Source organism: Primulina tabacum, chromosome 14, assembly GCF_025594145.1.
Source record: "Primulina tabacum isolate GXHZ01 chromosome 14, ASM2559414v2, whole genome shotgun sequence".
Classification (NCBI taxonomy): domain Eukaryota; kingdom Viridiplantae; phylum Streptophyta; class Magnoliopsida; order Lamiales; family Gesneriaceae; genus Primulina; species Primulina tabacum.
In genome coordinates, this window is record NC_134563.1 from 34,963,578 (window position 1) to 34,980,593 (window position 17,016).

Genomic DNA, 17,016 nt, shown 5'->3' on the forward strand with positions numbered 1-17,016 from the left:
AGTTCTTATTGATTTATACTCTTCTCACCGAGCATTCAAAAAAAATAATCGAAGATTATTATGGGATCAGATTTGAATTAAAAAAAAAAATTGAAGAACATGTGTATACATCTAAACATGAAATTTTCAATCTTTTTCCACTCGTGATTCAGAAGGGGGGCCAAGCTAAGTAAAAGCAATAAAATTTGATACTAAATACATGAAACTCAATATTTTCAAAATATTAATTATCAGATTCTATAAATTGTTGGTTTCAAAGAGGTGGTCATCTCCCTTTGATTCCACGCATTTCGCAAATCACCACCCACACACCTGATGTTTGTTTATTCAACTCAATAACAAACGATGTCCAGGCATTATTCCATTTCTCACTCCAGAGTTCTGCTACAAGTAAAGAACGAGTGACAGAACAGAAAACCACATGTAAAGATTGTGATAATATTCATTCACTCCATTTTCTGCTGGATCTAAAAGACTTGGGATAAGGTCACTGGAGGGCTTCCGGTAAATCTTCTTGAAGGGGATCCCTCTAGCAACGGCCTTCCAGTTCCGATGAAGGAAGTTTTTCGTGCACCCGCAGTCGTCAAAAGAAAGCTGAAAGTCCAGAACAGCACTTTTGGTGCAAAGACTCTGTACAAAAAGAATATGTCGTACCAGCTGGGATACTTCACATATGGATCCCCTCTGCACGCCCCAGAAACAATAAGCTTCGCAAACTCCTCCACGGGTCCACCAGATGCGTGTACCTTATAAACGAAAATTAGACTAGCTATTCAAGATTGCTCATTTTTAGGCCGAGTATGTACACATGAAGATGGATGGCTCAACAAAGAAACTTACTTCTCTTTCTTCCTTCCACTGCATCTCTGCCCCTTCCTCCACCATGAATTTACCTCTGGTCATTTCAGTTCCGATCCAACCATGTGTTGCAACTGTAATACCGACCTCTTCCCTCACTTCAAACCTCAGTGTCTCGTAAAAGTTTATGAGCGCCGACTTAGCAGCCTATCAATGCAAACATAAAGAAAATTGGCAAGTGTTGCTAACCAAAGAAAGCATAAAATTAAGTTGGAAAGAATCCGCTTCAGGTTCTATGTTATTCGGATTGCACATAAAAGATGTGGGCTTCGCATGAGAAAAATGTACACATATAAGATATATTCTATAACCATATATTACTGCACCGAATGTATTTCACCATGTAATATAGATTTGATAGTAAATTATCTACTCACAGAGTACAAGCTCATCCTCGGCAAAGGCAACCAATTCTCGACCGAGGCATTCACCACAATGCGACCATTGCTTTCCCGTAAGTACGGAAGCGCTACATAAGTTGGATACACATTACCCCAAAAGTTAATGTCCTGAAAACGGACCAAAGTTTAGATATCAAACATTGTTGTGATCTATGATCTATCCGACAAAAGATCAAACTAGTTCTCGTATATACCATTAAAATGGGAAAGACGCCCGAGTCCGTAGCTTCCTCAAAGTAGAAAGTGTGTCCTAAACTTGCTGTATTCACTAGATGATCAACTGCAAGATGACAGAAAGGGTGTACCAAATTAACATGCAAGAAAAATGATAGCAGGAATGGAATAACAATTTGTCGATTCTTACTACGGCCATAATAGTTAATGGTTTCACTGATAAATCTCCGACAATCATCTTCTTTCACTACATCAGCAGCCGTTATCAACACATTATGTGCCCCCAGCCTTGTCGCGTTCTCGCTTATTCCCCACAACCGGTTCTCTCTTCGTGCCACCAATACCAGGTTCGCGCCCCTCTTTGCATATTGATAAGCGATTTGCTGCAATTGCAAAGATCATCAAACTTCATTCTGTTGGTGTGTGATACACCAAGAATCCAGGATAATGAGAAAGGAGAGTGGATGGTTTGAATATATCATGGGAAGAAAATTAATGTTTTTTGGGAAAGAAACTGGTCGACCTCTGTTTCCCTTCCTGGGGTACTTAAAATTAATCTATCACAACAAATAGATGCATGCAAAGCTGTATCATAATCATTTCTTGAATACAAGCTTCAAATTCCGACATTTAATTACAGCTTCTTGAGATCCATGCGTGTGGAGTGACTTAAATTTTTTTACCTCTCCAATCCCAGAAGAAGCTCCGGTGATAACCACTACCTTGTTCTCCATGTCTTCAGAGTTGAAATATGTGTTGTAAATCCATTCGCAGGTGTAGATGAAAGTGAGAGTCGGCCATGCAAAAGCAAGCATCAACATGCTTGCTGGTGGCACAAAAAAATTCAGCACAGTGTTGATCAGTTCCATGTCAAAATGAAATCTCAAGAAATTCTCCAAGAAGAAGAAATTGAACTACTTTTGAAAAGGAGATGTGGAAAATGGAATATGTATGCCAGTGTTTTTGTGGAACAGCATGCTTGCATGCAGAAGGGAGTTGTGTACACGTGTTGCTCTGAATGTCAAACGTTTTGAATACTCAGTGGACGAGGCTTTTGGAACTTCTGCATGATTTATCTTTATTTACTTTCCTCAATTCATTTAAAATTAAAAATATGATCGTATATAATCTAAAATCTCAGTCCCAATTTCCAAACACATCGTCATTCTCAAAGTCACCATAATTATCTAATGATTAAATATGCAGATGAAATTATATATATATATCTATAATTGTACGTTGCTTAAATAATTGATTTATTTTAAGAGAATAATAATTGATTTAATAATGGGAACATTTAATAATTAAGTGCATCATAATCGAATTAATTAACTCATTTTAAACATTGTCGATCTGATATGAATTTACTCCTTGATTAGAAAAATATGAGGAAAGAAATTATTTTGAATTGGAATGTATAAAATTTGAAATTGATTGGGAAGAACTAGTATTCCAGAACTGAGATACCAAGTCATACGTTTAGCTGGCAACGTAGGTCCCATGTCTGAATGCGAGGCACGTCGGCAAATTGGCGAGGAAAGAAATATATCTGTTGAAAAAATCTCAAAAGTATTTGTCTTCATTGTTAGAACAATATGATCTTATTTGATGAAGTGATTAGCAAATCCCATTTAAGAAAATGTGTACAACAACGTTAGTTTACTGCTCAATTCTGACAAATTCAAATTTTTAGAATATTTTGTCAAAACCTTGGAAACCAATGGTGCCTCTCATTTTTAGGCTCTTGCCCGGTTGGATGGTTAATAACCTGAGACAGAGACAAGAAATATATTTATTAATTAATTTATTTATTAATTTAATTGGACGACATTAGCCAGCAAAACTACCAAAATAGAATTTGAAAACCCCAAATCTTTCATCAGGCCACCTCAAACCTTAACTTGAACTCCTGTAAATCCATTAGGGGTAGGTTCAATATATATACATAATACTTGTGTATGTATCTATATATGCTTTGATTAGAAATTCTTAAAACCTTTTCTTGTAATGCTGGATTCTGGTCTGAGCTTTTGACCTTTAAAGCCTTCTGCATGTGTGCTTTTGAGATTGTTTCATCATTTCAAGCTTCTTGTTTCTGCTGCAATCTTCTTTATACGAGCATTTTTAACCCATCTTGATGAATAAAATATTGTATGTAATTTCGAACCCTTTTGCACGTTTCATTTTCCGGGATTATAAGCAATCTAATTATTGGCTTTGAATTTGAAGAGGATCGAATCAAGGAGCTGAATTATCAAGATTGTTGTTCTTTTTTCCTGATTTCTGATTGGGGACACCATGATATGTTCTAAAACTTCATGTTGGGGAAGGTGATTGTACATATTATATAATAAATTTTTACAGAGAAGATGGGTTGCCTTTGTTCAAGAGGATCAAATGTGAATGATTATGTTGCCGAGAACGAAAAGGCCAAGGAACAAGAGGTCAAAAAGTATTCGGTACAGATGATAGCTCCCTTGCAAGGAGAGGAGATTATAGTAGGAGTAGGTAACCTTAAGAATGAAGGCTCTCTTCATTCAAGATCAAAAACAACATTAGAATCGAACCCGAGTTGTATCCCACCAGCTTTAAACGTTGAGGATGATGGGAAAACGAGGATCATTGAAAGGCCAAAAAACGGGCACCAAAGGCGTTCTACCTTAGAGTTTGGAGGAGTCAATGGAATGCAACAGAGAATGTCTAGAATAGAAAGTACGCCTCATGGTGCCAGAGGCGAGCATGCTGCTGCAGGATGGCCATCGTGGCTTGCTTCTGTTGCAGGAGAGGCCATTCATGGCTGGGTTCCTCGAAGTGCAGAATCCTACGAGAAAATCAACAAAGTTAGTCATATAAGTTCTTCATTTCACTTCTAAACTTACAGCGGAATTTTCAGCATTTGTTATCTGAAAAATCATCCCTTTCACTGAATGTGGTATGATGGCATCTGATGAAAATATTAAATGTTTGTTTATATTTAGTGCTAGTTGTAATTCATTACATCCTTGACCTTAGATTACGGTTGTAACTTGTAAGATTAGCATTATGATGTTCTATATGTTAAATGTACTGGTGAAGCACAGAAAATTTCTTGAAATATCCATGTTTTCTCGACTGACTTACCTGGTTTATATGTTTATTTATTTATTTCTTTTTGATGAAGTGGGATCTGGGTAATGAAGCTTGATTCAGGTTATCTAATATGCTCCAAAAAATGCTTTGTTTTTGTAGATTGGACAAGGAACATACAGTAGTGTGTACAGGGCTCGCGACCTAACAACTGACAAAATTGTAGCGATGAAAAAGGTCAGATTTGTTAATATGGACCCAGAGAGTGTTCGTTTCATGGCAAGGGAGATCAGTATTTTACGTAGATTGGACCATCCAAATGTTATGAAGCTTGAAGCGTTGGTGACATCAAGGATTTCAGGAAGCTTGTACCTCGTATTCGAGTACATGGAGCACGATCTTGCTGGACTTTTAGCTTCTCCCGGGGTCAAATTTACAGAACCGCAGATTAAATGTTATATGCAGCAGATGTTTAGGGGACTAAAACACTGCCACAGTCGTGGTGTTCTTCATCGAGATATTAAGGGTTCAAACCTTCTGGTTGACAATAATGGAACCCTCAAAATTGGAGACTTTGGTTTGGCTACATTTCTCGAGCCTGGCCAGAAACAACCGTTAACTAGTCGCGTGGTAACTCTCTGGTACAGAGCTCCTGAACTATTGCTAGGTGCAACAGACTATGGAGCCGGAATTGATTTGTGGAGCGCCGGTTGTATTCTTGCTGAGCTGTTCGCGGGGAAGCCTATCATGCCTGGAAGAACAGAGGTATATAGCAAAGAAGTTTTTTTTAATGTGTATATTTCAAATTTTAATGAACTTATCACCTAAATGTCACCAAGTCAAAATATGAAATCCTTATGTTAGGTGGAGCAAATGCACAAGATATTCAAGCTATGTGGTTCGCCAACAGAGGAATATTGGAAGAAAACAAAATTACCGCATGCTAGTAGCTTCAAGTCACAGAAACTGTACAAGTGCCGTCTCGCTGACAGTTTCAGGGACTTTCCTTCATCAGCTTTGGCCCTCGTAGATGTACTCCTTACAATTGATCCACGTAACAGGGGTACTGCTTCTTCCGCCCTCAAAAGTGAGGTAAAACCAATGTTTCTAGTATCAGTTTACATCACTAAGCTTCCTACGCTGCTAATACAATCTTCAGTTTTCTGTTTGGTTGTGCTCTGCAAGAATTTCATTGGTTTTTATGGCTGACTTGTTCCACAAATTCTGGGATTTGTTTCTTGGTTTAGTTCTTCACATCAAAGCCTCTTCCAAGCGATCCATCTAGCTTACCCAAGTATCCTCCAAGTAAGGAACTTGACGCGAAAATTCGAGAAGAGGAAGCAAGAAAGTAAGTACCTAAAAGTGTTATTCTACATTTTCTCAAGAACAAGTATACACAGAGTCCAGAGATCAGGCTCTATCATCATAAACAGCATATTCCAGGATTGTTTTTAACGATATGTTTTTGGTCATCAAATACAGACAAAGAGCTGATAGTGTTAAAGGTGGAGGGGCTGAATATGCTCGCAATAATTCAAGGAAATCGAAGCCTGTTCCTGAAGAACAGGTACGGTTTCGACTGTTGCACATTTCAATGGAGTTGTTATTCCATTTAATTTTCTGATCGTCACTTGGGGAAAAAAACAGGGGAAATCCAATAAGAGCACCAGTTATAAGTATAACACGCAGGAGGAAAGTGGAACGGGTTTCCCAATCGAACCGCCACTCAGAGGAAATGATTTAAAGAGAGGATATTCTCATTCAAATTCAGTGATTCACCCCAGTGCTGCAGCAGAATACTCATGGGCTAAAACAATGCGTGATGATGATAAAGAGCGTTCTGTGTCTGTCCGCTCATTAAGCTCTAGTCGACGTGGTGTACAACTCACAAGACAAAGCTCTCAATTGCAGTCAACAGTTGACTTGTCAAATCATCGTTCAAAGTGCACTGACTCCACGTCTGATGATGGCTCAATAGTATGTTCTCAAAACTAGCAACTTTATATATATGTGTGTATTGATAATAAATATAATCCATAATGGCTTTCCATGATTTTCAGCGTTATGTACCAAAGAGAAACAGGATGCATTTTTCTGGGCCATTAATGCCTCCAGGAGGGAACATGGAAGACATGTTAAAAGAACACGAAAAACAAATTCAAGAAGCTGTGCGCAAAGCTAAGAGCAAAAAGAAATGCTACGATTACTCGTAAGGTATACACACAACTAAACGGAGTGGCATTAGATTTGGTGCATTAATGCCAAAGAAAGAACTCGAGTCAGAGAGATGGAAGAGATATAAAATAATAATGTTTCAGACTTCTGAACGTGTTGCTGATGCAGTAAAGTGTACACCTTGAATGTCGACTCGAGCTGAGGTGTTTTTGTTGTATACTGCAATGTACAATTGACATCTTTTCAATGTTTACCAGCCAATGTAAATATCTAATAATAAATTTCCCTCAACACCAAAGTCAGAATAAATATGATAGCAAGATGCAACTCGCATCAACTGTCACCTATAGAGGTTATGTAATTTGTGCTATAAGTGGTAGTACGCATTAACATCAACACAATTTTTAAGAAACGGGGAAAGAAAAAACCTCTATTTATTTATCTTTTAAGATAGTCCTGTACATTTTAGGAGACGTTTCCATTACCATGGAAGATTCTTGATTTAATACATCATTTGACTCAACGAACTACAGATCTTGCTTAGGCTTGCGGCTTAATTCAGAATAACGACCACCCATTAGTTGTAGAATCTCTTCCCACAATCCGTCAGACGAGGAACTCTGTGAACCACCAAATATCATATTTGAACTGCAAGCAGCAACATACCAGTAATCCGATTCAATCTCCTCTCTTAATTGATCCAGCTGCCACCCTGCATATCCCACAAAGAACCTGAAATCTTGAGACTTAAGAGTGCCTTTCTTCGCCAATCCTGACGCTTCATCAAGTGTATTTCGAGAACCAAAATACACTCCATTAATGACCTCCTCAAAACAGGGTCGTCCTGTAGTTTCCCCAGCTCTTATCAAAAACATACTTGCATCAAGGGGTCCACCGAAATGCAAAGAACAGTCTGAAAATGTAGTTGCTAACTCAATATTAGTGGGATTCATGTGTTTCATTTTTTTGTGAAGTGGACGATTTATAACAACCCCAAATGGACCCTCTTGCGGATTCCTTGTTCCGGATCTGAGAAGAAGAATTACAGTCCTCTGAAATGTGCGAACTCCGTCGAGCTTTTCTGTGGCAACTAGGAGACAGCCATTCTCAGGTGCCGAAATTGGGTGTGCCCATTTGAGGGGAAGAGATACCGATCCAGAAGTCGCCTTCTCTTCGTTATGAGCGGAATCTGCATTTTCTGCCTGCTATAATATCACATGATGAATCCTACCATAAGATGATGATTTCAAATAGTAAAACTACATAATTTAAACCCAGTTGGATAAAAAAGCCTGCAAATGAAGCAATTCCACAGCCAAGGCCTATAGAATAAAACTTCAACAAGTCTTGGTAAACCAAACCTTTGAGAAAGAACAATACTACCTGCTCTTGGAGGTAGAGCAATGCCCTGAATTCTCTCCAATCCAAGGGTTTAGCATGAGATTTCTGGGATTCATTATCACTAGATTTGTTTTTTCCAGCAGGAGGGTTTTTCCCATCTGGACCATCTCCTCCAGCTTTCGACTGATCACTATTTCCTACAGATGCAAAAACTCCAAATTGAATAGCACTTGTAATAGTATTTCTCACAGTAACACTAAATATCACAGAAGAATGAGAGAATCATGGCTTCAGAATTATTAAGTCAGGAAAAAACTTCAAATTTCAGAGAGAGAAATAGAGTACCAACGGAAGAAAGATGTCTCTAATAAATGATAATCTGATTTCATTTAGTTAACATAGCAACTTAAAAACCAAGCTTTCATCAGCTAGTGTTAGTGCCTCCATGTGATAGATAATAAAGTACCACCAAACAGCTTAATTACAGACTATATCCATTGGTTGTAGACTTACAAAATAGAAGCAATATTATAAAAATCTTTAGCTAGTTCAGAATTAATCAACCTAACGTTTAGTAATAATCCATATGACGAGTCCACCACAGTTAAAAGCTTGAAGAATAATATGTTTCTACCTCACGCAAGACTTGAGAAAAGTTGAAGTACATTTCAAAGTATTCACAGTATAACAAGCACAGAATGCATCAGGATCTTAGTCCAACTCTTCTCTAAGAGTTTGTCTAACAAATATCACATATCAAATATTAAAACTCATAAAGAGTAGCTTATAAACTCACGAGCGTGTACCACCCCTTAGATATGCCTTTTGAGACGATATTCTCTTGAGTGTATAACCAAACAAATTTGAAATTACTTTCTCCATTTCCCACATGTGCCATGCATGCTATCCTCTTTTGCAAATATGAATCTCAAATAAAATCTACCTAGACTATCGAATTTGCAATGGCCACAAGGCAATTGCTTTAGAGTCAGTTCCCAGCATTCACAAGTTCATTTCAGTATCTTTCTCAAACTTAATCAGCAGTAATTCTACTGCACAAATCAACATATCAAACCATCAAAGATGGAACCTTCAGTATATTTCCCAAGTCAACTCAAACAAAACCGAAAAGATAAACATTGAGGTGAAAAAAAAAAAGCCAAACTAAATTAAAAATCGAAAATTTTACCAGAATTAGACGACGAAGAATTGGAATTTCCTGGGTTATTCTTCCCCGTGGCTCTGACTATGACCGATCTGTTCTTACAAGAACCGGATAAAGATTCCTTCCTCGAAACCCTAAAATCCAAGGCCACCGAAGTGTTTATGGGATTCCAAATAATGGGTTTCTCCGTAAAAGAATTTTTCAGGAGAAAGACATTGCGTCTAGCTTGCACACACCATAGATCCATGATCGTCAAATCAATAGATAAAAGCAAACAAAAAAGAAAGAAAGAAAGAACTTGGCCTCCTTCCCGAGTTCTGTGCTAAGGATGAGAAGAATATGCTGAACAATTTAGCCGAATAATACAAATATCAAAGAGAGTGACGGGGTTTGACTCGCTCGCACAGCGTACACACTCCAGTGGAGATTACGGGTGTAAGGCTATCTAAAAGTTAGCTAGCGGAGCGGTACAAGGTTCAGATTATTGTTTGTCTCGGCGTGGGGACCAAGTACTTCAAAATTTGATGCAACTTAGCAATCGGGCCGGGTAGTTGGGACCGACCCGATTTGAACCCAAGCCGGTGCCAATTTTCGGATAGTTCGGGTATCCAGTCGGAATCGGGTAAATATTCTTAATCGGTTCGGGTTTCAGATAATAATTTGCTACCAGATTGGGTACATGATTAAGAATTAACAAATATTAGTCTTTATTTTGGGTTACAATAGATTTAAATGTGTGTACCAAGGTACTGTTTGGTTCAAGTACTTGTAAGTACTAATATAAATAGTCATATCATATCACTTGTTTTGTACAAGTATTATTTATCTCGATCAATCAAATTATTAATTATTTATTTCACATCAATCAAATTCGTAATAATTATCTCACATCAATCAAATCAATAATATAAAATTACGATATTATCCTTAATAAATAATATTATTAATATTCTATTAATATTTTCAACAATGACAAAATGGTAATATCACATTATCTCAAATTTAATCAATCAAATCAATTAAATCAAACACTATATTAACTATCATTTTCTATTTATTTTATTATTACAAAGTATTACTTATCTCCATACTATATATCTCATAGCATAAACCAAACGATACCTAAATCTAAATAGAAAACTTTATATTCATAAAGTTAGACATTAATATGATTTCTAATTTCATACATAAAGGTGATATTTTGGATTCTTGATTGAGCTTTCAAAAATATATATATTCACCTTTGAATTTAACTATTTTTTGTTTTCATCAAATTTGATTAAATATATTTTTCATATAAACATTAACAGCAAAACACATTATTTTCAATGTTCTAAAATGCGTCCTAAGCGCTAGGCGGTGACCTACCGCACCTGGGTGCTCCTGGGCTCGCCTGGGCTGGCTTAGATGGGCCTGGACACCCTTAAATAGGCCTGATTTTTTTGAAAAAAATTTGTTTGAGGTTTAATATTTTAAAGCTCAATTAAAAAATTAAAAGTCGAAAAGATGTTGTCCTAAATCTAACGTAACACCAAAGAAATCGAGAAGCCTGATGGGAAATATTTACATCTCATGTCTTGTGGAGCAGCAGCGATATCTTTCTTCTACCTCTTTTTTCTTTCGGTTTCTTGCATTTCTTGATATATTTGTCTTTGCTACCTCAAGCATACGAAACAGATTTGAAGAATTTTCATAACTGATTATGATACCATTTTATTAAGCAACTTCCTCTGGTTTTATCGTTATCTCAATCTCCCATTTCAGGTGAGTGTGAAAGTCCTTCGTACGTAGAATCCGATTAGCGGCGTCCTAGTCCCCTGCCTAGGCAGCCTAGGCGCTAGGCGCTGGTCTGACGCCCGACTAACGTCTAATGAATTTTAGAACCTTGATTATTTCATCTCGGAATTGAAAGTAATAGAATTTTTCATAAATTTAAAGTTGTATGATTTTATAATCTTGCAAGGATGACTATTTGTGGCAAAAATAAATTAATCCAACTAAGAAATTCATGAAAAATTAGTCAACGTTCTGTCACGACTTTTTCAGGTTAAATCTGTTCAAAATTCAACTCAAAAGGGTTTAAAGTATTGTTTAGTGAACAGATGATAAGATTTAAACTCACATCTACAAACTCGAACTACTCAAATTACCCGAATTACCCGATCCCAACATAACAAATACTCGATTTATTTATAATATATTAATTTATCATTTCAATATCATATATCTTTAATCATCTCGTTTTATCTCACAAATCAAATGAGTCGGTATGTTTTGCTTCAAATTAATAAAACACATAAAAAAAATTGATTGAAACTAATTCATATGATTTTTTAATTGATAAAACAAATATAAATGAGAAATTAAGTCAGATTCATTAATTAGTTTCAAATCTAATTCATAAGCCAATAATCTCCACGTTCAAAAGATTAGAGGTCGGTCGAAGATATGCAAAATCCAACTATATCGCACACTGTGTTAGCTATTTGCCTTCTGCGAACAAGCAACGACCAAATATATAGATGCAGTTCCCATCTTTGAGTTTCTGCAAAATTTCAGTTACCCATTCGACGCCGGTTCCCTGTTTCATCGGCTTTCCACCTTTTATACGAGTAGATGCAATCCCACCTAGGAATCACCGTAATAATCTGGTTTCTTGCAAAAGAAACAGATTTCAAGCAATAAAATTTTCAAATCAAGAAGAAGAAACCCAGATTTCTGGAGAAAAAGAAGATGCTAGCAATGGCGGCGGCCCTTCAACCAGTTTTCTGTCGTTCCTTTGCCCCTTACTGAAATTATTCTCTGTACGTTGGTTCAACTCATGAAGTTATAAAGAAGATTTTCAATTACTTGTTTATTTATTCCTTGGGAATTCATGGCTACTTTCTGTACTTATATAGACATATAATATATTCAAGGTTTAAAATTTGTTACTTTGTGTTGAACTTCAGAACATGATACTTGTTGTTTGGTCTTCTTGCAGGCTGGAGATCCCTCCAAAGAAAGAAACTTTCTAGTGGAGGTATTGCACTAATGACTGTTTTACATTTTTTTTAGGATAACTTTGGTGCTTTGTTCATAATGAAGAAACCAATATCATCCCTTACATTTGATGCTCAGTCTTTATTAGCTTATAACTCACATGTAATAATGATACTAACATATGTTCTGGCATAGTCATCCTCTCTCTCTTCTATCAATTAATATTTGTTGTAACAGAAATTCATTATATAAATTTGAATTTCTATTGATTTGTTGGATTCATTTCGTGTTGTATCAAGATGAGTTGGTTATTGACAAAAGTAATTTAGTTATTAAAAGATATTAACTTGGGTTTGGGTAAATTCATGATTCATCTTGATCATGATAATCCTGGTTGGACATTCTCTACGAATCTCATGAGATCCAAGTGACTCAAAATTTATGAAAATTTTGCTAAACTGATAAATCAGGAAACGATGAGACATAAATCACATAATACTTTGTTGATTTTTCATCAATTAAGTCTATGTTTGTGAGGTTTAGGTTTCTTTGGATATTTTAGTTCTGTCAGTGTGCCTCAATGCTGTTTCTCGGTAATAGGAGGCCACATCTTCCTTATCAACTTTAACAAGATTTCCATGGGGTTCAAGATCACTATCTGATGCCTTAAATGATCAACAGAAAGTAAACCTGCCACTGTATCTGCAACTCTTTGAATTCGGTAAATTCCTGTTATTCTTGTGTAAAGAGCCAAACCACATAATTTATTGATGTTTCATGTGGTATTAATCTTCTAAGCGCTATCTTAATCTTCATACAGGGAACTGTTGTCAGTATTATTCAGTTATATTTGAGTTGCTCGCTAATCATCTGGAACAATTGATAAATCAATCACCGCATCTGATTTCTTGTTGCTTTTAAATTCGGATCACTTAATATTTATGACTTGTCGACAGAGGCATGTCCCTTCTGCAGGAGGGTTCGAGAAGCCATAACGGAACTCGACCTATCTGTAGAGGTACTGCAACTTTGGCGTGTTTGCTTTATCTTGTGATTATTTCATTGTACATTATTTAACTTGAGAAGATATATATTTGTCATTTAAAGAATTTGAAGTCTTAGGTGACCACAAACGATCCACTCTTCAACATGGCTTATCATTTATGCAGATCTTCCCATGTCCTAAAGGATCAATGCGACACAGGGAAATGGTTAGAAAACTTGGCGGCAGGGAACAGTATGTTTGGCTAATATCTTTAATATAATATTTATCACGTCTCCTTATGATCTTATCACCTGTTTCTAGGCATTCAAGATCCAATGTCGTCCAGTTATGTACAATTTAGTTCGTATTATTTTCTTCCCTGGAGTGAAGTTATGGATGTTTTCACTGCTTAACTTAAATTTCATATTATTTTGCAGGTTTCCTTTCCTTGTAGATCCCAATACTGGAAGTTCAATGTATGAAAGCAGTAAGTACAAAACCGCTTTTCCCCTCGAATACTCTTTACATAAGTAATGAAATTCCCTAAAAAGGAAGCTATAAATGAATTGACTAAAGTAAAGCCAGAAGTTTCTAGCCAAAAGAATTATAGATATTCTAGCCATGTACTCTCGATGGCTATGGCTGGTGTAATTTTGTGTTCTATGGTTGTATACACCAGTAATTGAGTATGTTTTCTAGTTTCTAAGATGAATCAAGTTTTCGTCAGAAAGAAAAAATTTGTAAACTAATATTGAAGGATTTGAGTTTCATAAAAACAAAAAAAATGCAGCTACTTTGCTCAATTAGATTTCGTTAGGCTGATGCCTTAAAATCTTGCTGATCTTTCATTCCTTGGGTGGGAATGATAATTTATTTTCCAGGTGACATTGTAAAATACTTATTTTGTCAGTATGGTGGAGAAAGAAGTCCATCATTTGGCCTTTTGGAGAGGTATTTTGTTTACTACTTTATTGGATATGGCTCAGATCTTGGTGGGAATTATGGCTTTTTGTTAGTTTTATCTTATATATATGTACATATATATAAATATTAATCTCGTTCCTACATTTCTCACTATTAAGTTATTCTTAAAAAGTGTTGGGATTATGAGGGCTATTGGGACCTTTTGTTACAATCGAAGTATACACTTGCACACGTGCATGTCCATTACCAAGGAAAACGTTAGTACAAAACTCTTCTATTTTATTACCCAATTGAGCTATTATATATCACATGGCAGCTGATTTCTATGGAAATGCAGCACATTGTTGACAGGATGGATGCCCACCCTGCTCCGAGCAGGCAGGGGAATGACACTGTGGAAAAATTCTGCCAAAGAACCACCACCTGAAAAATTGGAACTCTTTTCCTTTGAAAACAATCCGGTAAACCTTTACATCATAAATTCAATCAGTACGTTCCCAATATTTATAGTTTATTGTTATTAACTGTCTATCCATGTAGCTATAAACTCTGCTAGCTCACGTCAAATGATCGATATCTGTTGCTCTTCAAATGAATCTGATTAGTTATATCATTCGTCAAGTACCACCAGTGGAAGTAAATACATTAATTAAATACAGTGCATGGTGCATGCTGTATATCTGAGATTGGGTTATTGACGTCTCAATGTAACCAATTTGATGTATTTTAATTGCAGTATGCACGGATTGTTCGTGAGGTGCTCTGTGAATTGGAGCTTCCATATATACTGCAGAATGTAGGTCAAGGGTCAAGGCGAGCTCAGTTACTCTTGGAGCTGTCTGGATCGTATAAGGTCAGCTTATATATTATTTATACTGCATGTGCCATTAGGTTCTTCTAATAATATAACTAAATTATTAATTTGTTATAGCCCAAAAACTTAGTCAATGGGTCTTGCCGATCTGTGGTACAGACAGTTTATGGTGACTTTATACAAGCGTGTGCATGGGACTGTGATTACTCCCCAGTTCTTTATGCGCCCTTCAAAATTCGTTTGGTGCTCAGAAAATTAATGCTGCAAGTTACATAAACCTTACGTATTGATCAACACCAGGAGATTGAGAAGAAATTTTATTTTTTTCGTATGTCCTAGGCTATACACGAGAGGGCGTGATTGCTTTTTTGACTATGCATTCTCGATCTGAAAATGGGAAACTACAGATTTATGAACTTTATCTTGAAAACGTGGAGCGGAAGGAGGCGTTGCCTCGGTCTCTTCCTCCGGGATCGTTCTAAAAAGAACTAAATGACCATAAATATAATTAATGGCACAGGAGGTGCTTTCCCCTTGATTTATGCATGAAATTAATAAATTTTCACCATAATATATTCCGTCTAGTATAATTATGTGCATGTGAAATTAATAAATTTTCATTATGATATATTTCGTCCAGTATAATTCTGTGCAGGTGCCTTACCTTGTTGATCCTAACACGGGGATGGAAACTGGCGAATACAAGAAGATTATAGCCTACTTGGTCCAGACGTATTATACCGTGAGCACCTAGTTGGAAGGTCTGTATACTGTATATCCTTGTGTGCTGAGGCTAATAGATGGATTTGGTCAGCATTTTTAATGAGATATGAAAGCAATGGGCCAGCCACATCTTCCTGTGTTTTTCAATAATTTTTGAATATCTATACTATATTTGATAACATTAATTCTTCTTATATATTTAATAATTAAGATGCAAAAAAGTAATTATAAATTCAAAAACCTCCCACGTTCTTTTTCCACTATCTCATTATTTTAACCGGTGTTTTCAGAACCAGAACGGACAGGCCGGTTTGACTCGAAACCAGTCACATATCCGGCCCGCAACATCTTAAAAACCCGTTTTAGCGGTCAAATCGGTCGAACCAGATATAAAACGGAAATCCGGTTGAACCGGGTTTTTCGAATTTTTTTATTTTGATTTTTAAAAAATTAATTTTAAAATCTTAAATTTAATATTTTGTTATATATACATGATTATTTGGACTTTAGAGTTCGTTAAAAATATTATTTTAGTACTAATATAATTTATTGTTTTTGTTTTTTTTAATAAAATATAACTATAATTGGTATTTTGAATATAAGTATATGGTTATATAGGTTTGAAATTTTGGTAAACGTATATTTTTGTATGTTTATATATGTCTGATATGTGTTTAGATTTTAGACTTGGATAATTGTATCTTTTTTTATAATTTATATACACATTTAAAATTTTTATGATTTAAATATATTTATTTATTATATCATATTATATTATTATTTTATATAATATAACAGTCTTTCAGTCAGTCCGGACCGGTTGAACCGTTTTCAAGATCCGGTTTGATTATCGATCCGGTTATGTTTGATTATGAGATTGATTTTAATCACCCTCTTATTATCCCAACATAGAATCAGATATTATAAATAAATTCAAATTTACAAAAATAAATTTTAACTACAAAAAATATTTATATTTTATGCAATTACTTCCGCTTGGTGCACTTATTTTTATAATTTGCAAATGTAATATAATGCATTGTTATAATTGTTTTTTTGTCATGTGATTACAACGTTTTATTTTAAAATAATGACAGTATTATGGAAGTGGAAAAAGATGAGCAAAGGTAATTTCTAGAAAGACTTTGAGAAGATAAGGGATTTTTCCCTCTTAAATTGGAATATGTTTTCAGGAAAATAGATCCAAAAATTGCACGAGTCTTTCATTGTTTGATGCGTCGTTTTTTTCTATTTATTATCAATCATATAATGTACTTAATATTTTTGAATCAATATAGTTAATATAACACATTTGTATTTGTGATTCTGTTTTAATTTTATATGGAAAAACCGTCTTCGTTGGAATTTGAAAAGAAAGGCTTAGATCAAAAGTGTCGAAGGCATTCTT

The 17,016-nt window shown here is 35.6% G+C and overlaps 4 protein-coding genes across 7 annotated transcripts in view; 2 read left to right on the forward strand and 2 right to left on the reverse strand.

Annotated features, from left to right (window-relative positions):
- The window catches only part of LOC142525281 (11-beta-hydroxysteroid dehydrogenase B), a 65,461-nt gene extending 63,115 nt beyond the window's left edge, over positions 1 to 2,346 (reverse strand). The window contains exons 1-6 of one of the 2 annotated variants that reach the window (XR_012815049.1): positions 2,117 to 2,346; positions 1,624 to 1,816; positions 1,454 to 1,539; positions 1,236 to 1,367; positions 841 to 1,005; positions 309 to 746 (exon numbers count right to left, since the gene is read on the reverse strand). Coding sequence is in view for 1 of the 2 variants with exons in the window: in XM_075629518.1 (XP_075485633.1) it covers positions 468 to 746; positions 841 to 1,005; positions 1,236 to 1,367; positions 1,454 to 1,539; positions 1,624 to 1,816; positions 2,117 to 2,302 (1,041 nt within the window). In the remaining variant the exon portion in view is untranslated. Of the gene's footprint in view, positions 1 to 159; positions 747 to 840; positions 1,006 to 1,235; positions 1,368 to 1,453; positions 1,540 to 1,623; positions 1,817 to 2,116 lie in introns of those variants that run through there. The other variant, XM_075629518.1, reaches the window with a different exon arrangement.
- Positions 2,347 to 3,300: 954 nt separating this feature from the next.
- On the forward strand, positions 3,301 to 6,952 carry LOC142524046 (putative serine/threonine-protein kinase At1g09600). Its single transcript, XM_075627773.1, has 7 exons — positions 3,301 to 4,273; positions 4,662 to 5,264; positions 5,364 to 5,591; positions 5,747 to 5,847; positions 5,982 to 6,066; positions 6,147 to 6,476; positions 6,560 to 6,952. Exons 1-7 carry the CDS (start codon positions 3,803 to 3,805, stop codon positions 6,710 to 6,712), a joined length of 1,971 nt encoding a protein of 656 aa, XP_075483888.1. The 5' UTR covers positions 3,301 to 3,802; the 3' UTR covers positions 6,713 to 6,952.
- Positions 6,953 to 7,090: 138 nt separating this feature from the next.
- LOC142524047 (uncharacterized) lies at positions 7,091 to 9,650 on the reverse strand. 2 transcript variants are annotated; one of them, XM_075627775.1, is made up of 3 exons: positions 9,205 to 9,650; positions 8,058 to 8,212; positions 7,091 to 7,876 (listed from the first exon to the last, which is right to left on the reverse strand). In XM_075627775.1, exons 1-3 carry the CDS (start codon positions 9,425 to 9,427, stop codon positions 7,202 to 7,204), a joined length of 1,053 nt encoding a protein of 350 aa, XP_075483890.1. In that variant the 5' UTR covers positions 9,428 to 9,650; the 3' UTR covers positions 7,091 to 7,201. The 2 variants fall into 2 exon arrangements, with proteins under 2 accessions (XP_075483890.1, XP_075483889.1); XM_075627774.1 differs by having other exon boundaries at positions 7,091 to 7,879; positions 9,205 to 9,649.
- A 1,949-nt stretch (positions 9,651 to 11,599) lies between these two features.
- LOC142525249 (uncharacterized) lies at positions 11,600 to 15,906 on the forward strand. 2 transcript variants are annotated; one of them, XM_075629479.1, is made up of 10 exons: positions 11,600 to 11,984; positions 12,164 to 12,202; positions 12,763 to 12,883; positions 13,119 to 13,180; positions 13,332 to 13,399; positions 13,585 to 13,634; positions 14,029 to 14,098; positions 14,409 to 14,532; positions 14,808 to 14,924; positions 15,526 to 15,906. In XM_075629479.1, the coding sequence occupies exons 1-10, from the start codon at positions 11,703 to 11,705 to the stop codon at positions 15,637 to 15,639; spliced, it is 1,047 nt and encodes a 348-aa protein (XP_075485594.1). In that variant the 5' UTR covers positions 11,600 to 11,702; the 3' UTR covers positions 15,640 to 15,906. The 2 variants fall into 2 exon arrangements, with proteins under 2 accessions (XP_075485594.1, XP_075485595.1); XM_075629480.1 differs by having other exon boundaries at positions 11,602 to 11,984; positions 15,541 to 15,892.
- Positions 15,907 to 17,016: the final 1,110 nt, after the last annotated feature.